General features: G+C 42.8%; 1 protein-coding gene across 3 annotated transcripts; it reads left to right on the top strand.

Annotated features, from left to right (window-relative positions):
- The first annotated feature begins 3245 nt into the window (after positions 1-3245).
- Positions 3246-8528, top strand: LOC119288117 (disease resistance protein RPM1-like). Of its 3 annotated transcripts, none has more exons than XM_037567743.1 (6): positions 3246-3383; positions 3467-3535; positions 3622-3848; positions 4010-4214; positions 5196-8026; positions 8119-8528. In XM_037567743.1, exon 5 carries the CDS (start codon positions 5245-5247, stop codon positions 7996-7998), a length of 2754 nt encoding a protein of 917 aa, XP_037423640.1. In that variant the 5' UTR covers positions 3246-3383; positions 3467-3535; positions 3622-3848; positions 4010-4214; positions 5196-5244; the 3' UTR covers positions 7999-8026; positions 8119-8528. The 3 variants fall into 3 exon arrangements, with proteins under 3 accessions (XP_037423640.1, XP_037423641.1, XP_037423639.1); XM_037567744.1 differs by having other exon boundaries at positions 4002-4214; XM_037567742.1 differs by having other exon boundaries at positions 3955-4214.
- Positions 8529-9437: the final 909 nt, after the last annotated feature.

Genomic DNA, 9437 nt, shown 5'->3' with positions numbered 1-9437 from the left:
AATGTAGCACATAAGCGGCGTCCATAAAAATCAGCGCCTAATCCAACGACATCGTTGCTCAAGAAACACCGTACCGAACACAGCCCACGACAACAAATCTAATACCAGAGGAAACAATACAAACCAGATCGCACGCAGGGCAAAGCAGCAGGCCGAGCAGACGCAGGGCGAGATGGATGACCAGAACAGCAACGGCACAATTCGCGTGGACGGCGAAGCAGCGCCCAAGGAGCAGCCGCGGAAGTAGCACCGACAGCCGGAACAACACGACGGCGGGGATCCTCCAGCCACAGCTTGGAACCGAGGCGTATCCAGCACCCCAAATCGCCAATCTCCACTCTTCAGAGCTGCGCCGAGTCGCTAGCCCGTTGAGAAGACACGCTCACAGGGAAACCCATACACACACCCGACACGCGGCTTGGACCAGCGGCCAGCTGGAGATTAAAGCTTGCTGAGAGGACACGCGCACACACACCCGACACACTGCATGCATCAATGCGCATCCTGGGTCCTTGCAGCCACAAGGCGACGAGCGCACTACAATCTACCTGCCTACGCATGGTCACGGGCGGACATGCCTTTTTCTAGAACATGGTTGTTGTGATTTTTTAGTGGAATGAAAGTATGGTTAATAATACAACAATCGGCTATAAGGCCACATGTACAATAGTAAATTTTAAGTGTGTACTACTCCCTTTGTTTTCAAATATAAGTCCATCAAGTAAAATGGATGAATTTCCACTTTAAACTATATTTATATACATCCGTATGTAGTTCATCATGAAATATCTACAAAGACTTGCATTTAGAAACAGAGGGAGTACGTTATTAATAGTTGACCTACCATACAACCTCACAAAGTGTCTTGAGTCTCGTGCTGCAACTGGCTAATAATCAACAACTCACTTCTCTTCTCTCTCCTCCAACTAAGCAAATATATAATATTTTAGTGCTTATAGCCTGCTTATGTCACCTTATTGTACTTGCTTTTATGCCGGCATGCGAAACGGGCCGTCGTGCCAGCCTGTTTAGGGAGGGGCTGATCCTGGACTAGGGAGGACGCGACCCGAGTACTTAGCGTGCCTGGCCCTTTTACCAAGGCCGGGCCGGTCCATTTGGCCAGGTTTGCACACACGGAAGCCCACACACACCCGACATGCGTAACGTTGTGGCCCACCACGCGTCCACCCTTGAACAGCGGGCGCCACCAAGCAAACACATTTAAGAGCGCTCCCAGCCATCTATTTACAGTGAGTTTTTTTAGGGTCTATATTCTCAGGGATTGTTTTTTCACATAAACAAATGTAACGATCCAGTCAAAATCCTACCGCTCAATTGAACGAGGGAGTTCCTACCCATATGAACTTTCTTTACCAAAAAAAATTAGATCTATTATAATAGTTCATCAGAAGTGCAAAGCATCTCAAACATACTACAAATTACAGAGATTCCGAGACCACCAGACGATAATTACTGTTGTTAGAACTCCTAGATAAAGCCACACACAATTAGATAAACTTCATAATCTTACTGCTTATTTGAAGATGCTCCCAGTCAAACAGGCGGAACTCGACGGTACCGATGATGTTGATATCAACCATATGACTCAGGCTCATGCCAATAGTTATCGCTATGTAACTGTGTTATTCCAATTCTATATAATTCACATCATTTCACCCCCAGCTTAATACCCCTCTTGTCATTTATAGAACCGCCACCCTACCGCGAGCACAAGCAGCCCCTAGAATATATTCATCGCCCACGCAAGGCCGGGTAAGTCCCAAAGTTCAAAGGGAAAAAATCCATTTGAAAGATGGAAAGTACAGTACTCGCGGTAAAAACTCTTATTACTTTCCTGTTTGCAGCAACTCCTCCGACAAATACTAAATACTATAGTTCTGTGTAAATTGGCAGGCAAGCTTGGTGAGAACTACTTAGACGAGTTCGCTGCCCACTGTGTGTGGGCAAATACATTTAAGCTGTATAACAAAAATATTCGCAATCTTTGAAATATCATCAAAGACAAGAAAACTCCTAACCATTACTATGTATGCCACATGACAGAAACATTTGCTACTGACGGCAAAAGAATGGTAATCTTAAACAAATGCATTCTTGTGTTTCCTATAAGAACATGCTAACAAACCATATACTGAATAACCTTTATCTTCATTTGCAGTACTTTAGTACACACTTTTCTAAGAGAAGCCTCTTCCCGCACATGGATGCTGAACATGATGAGCTACCGATCAGTATAGGAGACGGGACCACCAGTGTCATGGCCCACTTTATCAAGGGCGTCGACAACAGGGCTACACTCACAAAGAACTGGAGCAGCTTCTTCATAAGGCAAATATGAAGAAAGGGTATGCATATGCTTTCGCCTTCAAGTGCACGTCTAAAAGCTTCTGCATGCATGATTGTCTATCCAATCTAAGCAGATCACAATAGTCCTTTGCTACGTAACTTGGTATTACTAAAAGTACCTATCAAGACTTTTATATCTGGCATCATTTTGGATCTTATGTAAAAAGATTATGACAATCCTGTCTGTATGACTATCATCAATCCGTACTTATTTTTATATATTCCCTTCTGTGTTTACATATTTTGATGCACACTCTTTCTATTATTGGCTTGCTCTCGGCCTTTGCGCCATTGGCGCAACGGGTCATCTAGTGTATCCTTAAATCTCAAGTGCATATGCTTTCATCAGAAAACATACTTAGATATATAGTATCGTCAATAGCACCATCTGTAGTGATTAACCCAGTATTAACATCAAACAAGCCTGATATGTGTACCCGTGTCGACTGGGCCCACAGTGTTCTGCTTGCCCTCGTTGGTAGTAGTGTCAGGCAATGTCTTGGCCTTCTCTGCATACTCCTCCTGAAGAGCAAGCTATTAGCATCACTATATACTGGATACTTGCCAAGTCTCCCTTTGCTCCCTTCCGATGACGACGACAAGGTAAACCAGACAGCGAAATCACACCAACAGCGCCACTAACCACTGTTTTTATGCTGTCTGCAGGCACACTTTTCAAGAAAATACTTTCAGTGGGGACACTTTACAGGGCCATTAACAATGCCAGCTAGCACCAACTAGCATGATTAATCATTAACAATAATTTCAGTGGTGATGTATAAACAGGATGGTAACATTTTATACTACTAAAGATGCTTCCTGCTGCCTTCCTTGAGATGCTCACTTTTGTTATTCTCCAAACTTAAGATTAACAAATCTCAGGGGTTGGTAAGAGAAATTATTGGGTTGGTAGGAGGAACAGGAGCTAGCGATGCTAACCAGCATGCCCGTCTAAGTCTAAAGGGCATGAGGATTACTCCATTTTTCAGAAGCCCATGAGGGTTGCAAGAAGTTCAGTAGGTTCCTGTTCTCTTGAAAAACTAGACCATCTGTTCCTTACTCACCTAGGCTAGGCATGACACTGTTCTGATGATTTCAGATTCTGAAGGCGCACAAGGAGGTCAACAGAGGCCCAAATATGCCGGGATCTACGTCGATTTCAAGCTAGGTACGTTGTCCTTAATTTCGTTTTCGTCGTAGTATCACCCTACCAAGGTTGATGCAAAAAATAAGTAGTTTTGCTTATTGTCACAGGCCAGTAGGTGGTTGTTCTTTGGTTCTGTAAAAAAGGGAACAACAAGGAGACCTATATTTGAAGATTAAATCCAGCTACCTGTTACCAGCAACAAGCAAGCACACTCATCATACCCATGAATCCATGACAGTTCAGGATCTCTAGATTAGATTCAACGACAACAAGATCATCCCAAGTCATCAGGTCTCCTTTTACGGGATCCATGAGATTATTCTGATGGTTCGAGGTGTGGTGCCTTAATTTTGCTTCCTTTCTAGTTCTCTCGTCTCATCTTATTGTTGGTACTAGCTCGGTTCATGCAAAAATAAGCAGTTTTCTTGCATACAATCCAGGCATAGTCGCTGTTAATTATGTGGTTTTAACGGGTAAAATGAACAAGGAGGACAGGTCAAGTTGAAGTTCAAATCAGCTACCGCCAACAGTCATAGCATGACTCAGTGACAATTCAGGATATCTATGATTAAGCTTCGATTGCAACAAGAATAGCCGAACACGAGGTCTCTGTTTTTCTGTTAGGATCCATGAAATTATTATGATCTTATCAGAGCAGAACTGCACAAGGAGATCACCAAGAGTTACTGGATGTATGCAGGTGCGTCATCCTTCCCTAGTTTTCTGACTACCTTAGGTTGTACTCTCTCCGTTCACTATTATAAGATGTTCTTTCTTTTTTCTGATTCGGATGTATATAGACGCATTTTAGTGTGTTTGTTCAATCATTTCAGTTCGTATGGTCCATATTGAAATATCTAAAACATCTTATATTTGTGAACGGAGGGAGTAGTATGTACTTAGAACGATCTCCCTCTCTGTGAAACAAAAACCATTCCTGTTTGCAAGCCTAGTATACAATGTGGGTAATGCATTGGGGTTTCTTCCAGCACCATATGCAAAATAAGATTTATACTAGAAAAAATATGGGCTTCTTGATTGGTGACACACAAATAATGCTCCCTGCATACGATCTTGCATTGAAGATATTCTAATTTGTAAATTTCTAGCTTCCTAATGTCAAACATTCTTGTTGCATGAAGATCATCTAAAGTGAACATGATTGCTCCTCTTAATTAAGGTCGTTTTAGTTACAGTATAATATGTACAGAAGCAGAGCTAGTCACGATCAGTTATATGGATATATTAATTAGATCAGTATTGTGGAAATATCCTAAGTTGTCTGAACTATCACATTAGCCAACTATCTGGAAGTAGAATATGCATAGTAACGAGCTTACTGGTAGTCAGATTGCTTTCTACTTTGTCTTGGTTCAAATTTCAACATTAATTCAGAGGGCATTTTTACCTAATATGTCTTTGGAACATGCATGATGGTTGTTTGGTCCAGTGTTAAGTTTGCTACAGTTTCATTTAAAATTCATATGGACATGCCTGTTGAGGGTGCTGTTCTATTTAGTTATGTGGGTTAAAATATGCTACATTAACAATATGAAATAAGACTTTAGGAGTGTTCTGCTTATTTTAACATTGTGGTTGGGAGTTTTTAACTGTTTTGGCAAGTGTTGGTAGTAGCAAAATTCAAGTGTTTGATTAATGCACCACTTACATCATTTCGCAGTGGTCATTCTGATAATACTGAAGATAATATACAACGAGGCCACTATCCAATGGCGGAGATTGTGATTCTTCTTGCCATTAAAAAGATCGGAATTGCCTTGGCAAAGGGAGCGGCAGACCAAGCCAGCGTGCAGTTTGCGAAGTATGGCAGACAACTACTAGAGCTAGAGGGCAGCATGGGCCGTGTTGCCAGGGAGCTTCGCGTAATGCATGACGTTCTCTATCAAATGGACATTCGAAACCGCAACGATCAAGTATATGAAGGCTGGTTGGAGGAGGTACGAAAAGTAGCACATGTGATGGAGGACATGGTGGATGAGTACTTGTATCTAGTTGGTCGAGAACATGATATAGGTTGTTGCTCTTTCCTGAAAAGAGGGTTCAAAAGCCCAAGATCTGTTGTATCTTTGAATCGGATAGCTTCCAAGGTGAAGGAAATAGAGAAAGACCTTTCACACTTGTCAGAGACAAAAAACCGCTGGGTTCCCATGGTAAACAATGGGGATAGTAGCAACTCAAATTACATCGTCAAAAGATCCCAAGATCTAGCAAATATTTCACGCTCCCTTGACAAAGAAGATTTAGTTGGGGTGGATAAAAACAAAGAAACACTCGAGCAATGGTTGGCAGATGATGACCTGGAATGCTCTGTGATAGCTCTGCTCGGCATGGGAGGCCTTGGTAAAACTGCTTTAGCTGCAAATGTCTACAAGAAGGAGAGAGAAAAGTTTGAGTGCCATGCTTGGGTCTCCATCTCTCAAACTTATTCTAGAGAAGATGTCTTGAGGAATATAATCAAGGAACTTTTTAAGGATAATGCCAGTGTTCTATCTAGCAGTCTAGCTATGGACATCATGAGCCTTGAAGAGACACTAAAGAAATATCTGGAGCAAAGGAAGTACTTTATCATATTGGATGATGTTTGGGATCCGGAAACATTTGATGATTTGTCAAGGATGTTTATTCATAATGATAAGGGCAGTAGAGTGATGCTCACAACAAGGGAAGCCTGCGTTGCCGCACTTGCCTCTCTAGGACGGATCTTAACACTGGAAGCTTTACCAGAAGAAAAGGCATGGGATCTCTTTTGTAAGAAAGCCTTTCCAAGAGATACAAATCATGAATGTCCCACAGAATTGAATCCACCGTCCAAGGAAATAGTTAGCAAGTGCAAAGGCTTGCCTCTTGCTATTGTGTCAGTTGGTAGCCTCTTGCGTGTGCGTGATAAAACCGTGGAAGAATGGAGAAGAATAAATGACCAACTAAGCTGGGAGATAATTAACAATTCAAGGCTGGACCACATAAGGAATGTTTTGCATCTGAGCTTCATCTACCTGCCAACATACTTAAAAAGTTGTTTCCTATACTGCAGCTTATTTCCAGAAGACTATCATTTTAAAAGGAAGCAACTTGTACGGTTATGGATAGCAGAGGGGTTCATTGAGGAGAGGGGTGAAAGCACACTAGAAGAAGTGGCAGAAGACTTCCTGAAGGAGTTGATTGACAGAAACATGCTGCAACTTGTTGAGAGGAACTCATTTGGTAGGATGAAGAAATTAAGAATGCATGATCTCTTACGTGAGCTGGCAGTTGATTTGTGCCAGAAGAACTGTTTTGGTGTTACATATGAGAATAAATGTGGAGGGCCTTATCAGAAGGATGGACGTCGATTGGTACTGCACAAACTAAAAGATGATATTCAACAACCATTTTCCAATATGCACCAACTTCGAACTATCATTACATTGGGTGATAGCAAGTCATCATTCACTCTACTACCGCTGTTGTGTAATGAGTCGAGATATATGACAGTGCTTGAATTAAGTGCTCTACCAATGGAGAAGATTCCAGATGCTATTGGGGGTCTTTTTAATCTCTGCCATTTGGGTTTGCGGGGTTCAAAGGTGAAGATGCTCCCGAAGACTATTGAGAACCTTTCAAATTTGTTGACACTCGACCTTCTTGAATCTGATATACATGAGCTCCCTAGTGGGATTGTGAAACTAAAGAAGCTTAGGCACTTATTTGCACAGAAAACAATTGATACAAATTGGAGAGAGCTTGCAAGTTGCAGTGGTGTGCATATCCCCTATGGACTTGGAAATCTAATAAACCTTCAGACGCTACAAGCATTGGAAGTAAATGATGACTCTGTTGGACATTTAAGTGAGCTGAGGCAATTGAGAACCTTGAGGTTGTTGAAAGTGAAGGGAATCTATCTTGGACGCCTCAGCGAGTCTCTAGTTCAGTTGGAGTATTTGTCCAACCTACACTTAGATGCAAGTAATGAGAACGAGGTTCTTGGGTTGAATGTCTGCCTGCCAAGCCTGCAAAAGCTTTTTTTGAGTGGACGACTAGCAGAAGGGATGTTGGAAGAATCTCCTCTATTCCAAGTTGTTGAGGGCCAGAACTTGTATAAACTGGGTCTATATTGGTCACAGCTGAGAGAAGACCCCCTGCGATCCCTTTCTCGGTTGTCAAACTTGACGTGTCTAGATCTCACCAGAGCATACAACGGAGAGCAGCTGGCATTTCTCACGGGGTGGTTTCCCAAGCTGAAGATTCTCGTTCTAACAGACCTGCCTAATCTGAGTGGGCTAGAGATAGCAGAAGGTGCCATGGTGAGCCTGGAGGAATTAACCTTAGTCAACCTCAGCAGAATGACGGAGGTCCCAGCTGGCATCGTGTTCCTCCCGCCCCTCCAGTATCTAGGCTTCCACGAAATCACCAGCGACTTCTTGACGGTATTGGACCAATGTTCTGTACTTGAAGAGCAGATGTGGCACTATTCTCTCCGAGACTGACCTGCCACACTGGACGGGAAATGTGTAGGTACGTAAGCTAGGCACTGACCCTGCCAACTAGCTCCCTGCTACTTCATTCACCCTTAAGATGTTCACGGTGACATGGTGTTGGTTATGCAGGTCGCCACTGGAAGGGAGACGATTCAGCGAGTATTATAAACTACAACCACAACACCGTTTGAAGGTGCATTATCCTGTGTCGGTATCACATTCGTGCTGCTGCTGCTACTTATAAATTACAACCACAACACCGTCTGTGTCTCCTCTACTTTAATGAGTCGTCCTAATGCTTCGGGCGTGTGCTTTTAAATAGGACGACGCTTACTGTAAGACTGCAAGCGAGCTGTATTTCCATATTCAGACTTATTTTCGTGTGATTGGTTTTTCGAATTAAGGAGCTCGCCGCTCCCCGATGTTTATTTGAGAAACTGATCAACGCATGTATATGTACTGATGTTTGTGAGTGCTTGCTGTGAACCCATTTCAGCTGTGGCTGTTAAATAAATTAAAACATTAGGTTTGTGATTTCATAATTATTGCTCGGGTAATCATTTTCATCGTCCTGTGGTAACCTGTTGCCTTTAGTTGACGCTGTTGTAACTTACATGCTGGCTGGGGGAATCATTGAAATGTTCTACCATTGTAAATATGCCTGTCTGTTCTGCAGCTAGCCTTGCTCTGTTCTTTGGTTCTTATTTTGGACACTTGGGCATATGATACTTCCTTTCTGGATCACGTCCCGCGTTTTCTTGAACGATGCATACTTACTTGTTTACATATGGATCATCATGCCAATACTGTACAGTGCATGCTAAGGCTAAAAAGCCAGTGTACTTATGTCATTCATTTCCATGAAAGAGGAGGCAATCGACGGGTTCAATTAACATGCAGTTTTACCAGGGACCAGCCACTGCTGCTTAGAATCTTATTAGTTGATGTCTATTATGCCATTTACTGTCTGAATGCTTCAGTTGCTGAAGACCACTTCTTAGGAAGGACGGCCACGGCAAAACACGTCGAACCAAACCAACCTGGCAAGAGAAGAAAGTACCACCGCAACTTTGGTATGGTGTTAAGATTGCATCATCAACCTTCGTCGTGCCTTTCACTGAGTCGATGCAATATCGGCCATGTCAAGTGAAGGAAATGCAAAATCAGCTGGGAGGCCCTACCTCCACAGTTTTTCTATGGTGTTAAGATTGCCATGGTCTTGGTTCGAATGGTGTCTGCCGGAAAAGGACTTGCATTGGCATGGGTAGCACTTGCTACAGCACAGACACGGAGCTCCGATGTGCTCCGTCAAGAATGATAAGGAGAAGAACACTATGCGATTCAACACACCGTTCATTAGCTCAGCGGCTGAAAATATATACAGGTTACAGAGATGATTGTGTGCCACTACCTGGCTGATCACAGGTCGTGCTCCATACATACACTCT

The sequence above is a fragment of the Triticum dicoccoides genome, chromosome 4A, assembly GCF_002162155.2.
Source record: "Triticum dicoccoides isolate Atlit2015 ecotype Zavitan chromosome 4A, WEW_v2.0, whole genome shotgun sequence".
Classification (NCBI taxonomy): Eukaryota; Viridiplantae; Streptophyta; class Magnoliopsida; order Poales; family Poaceae; genus Triticum; species Triticum dicoccoides.
The sequence above is the reverse complement of the archived record's forward strand: the minus strand, read 5'-3'. Positions and strand labels throughout refer to the sequence as shown.

What these genes read in the sequence shown, in the direction of transcription:
- LOC119288117 (XM_037567743.1), top strand. Translation starts at nt 5,245, where the DNA reads ATGGCGGAGATTGTGATTCTTCTTGCCATTAAAAAGATCGGAATTGCC.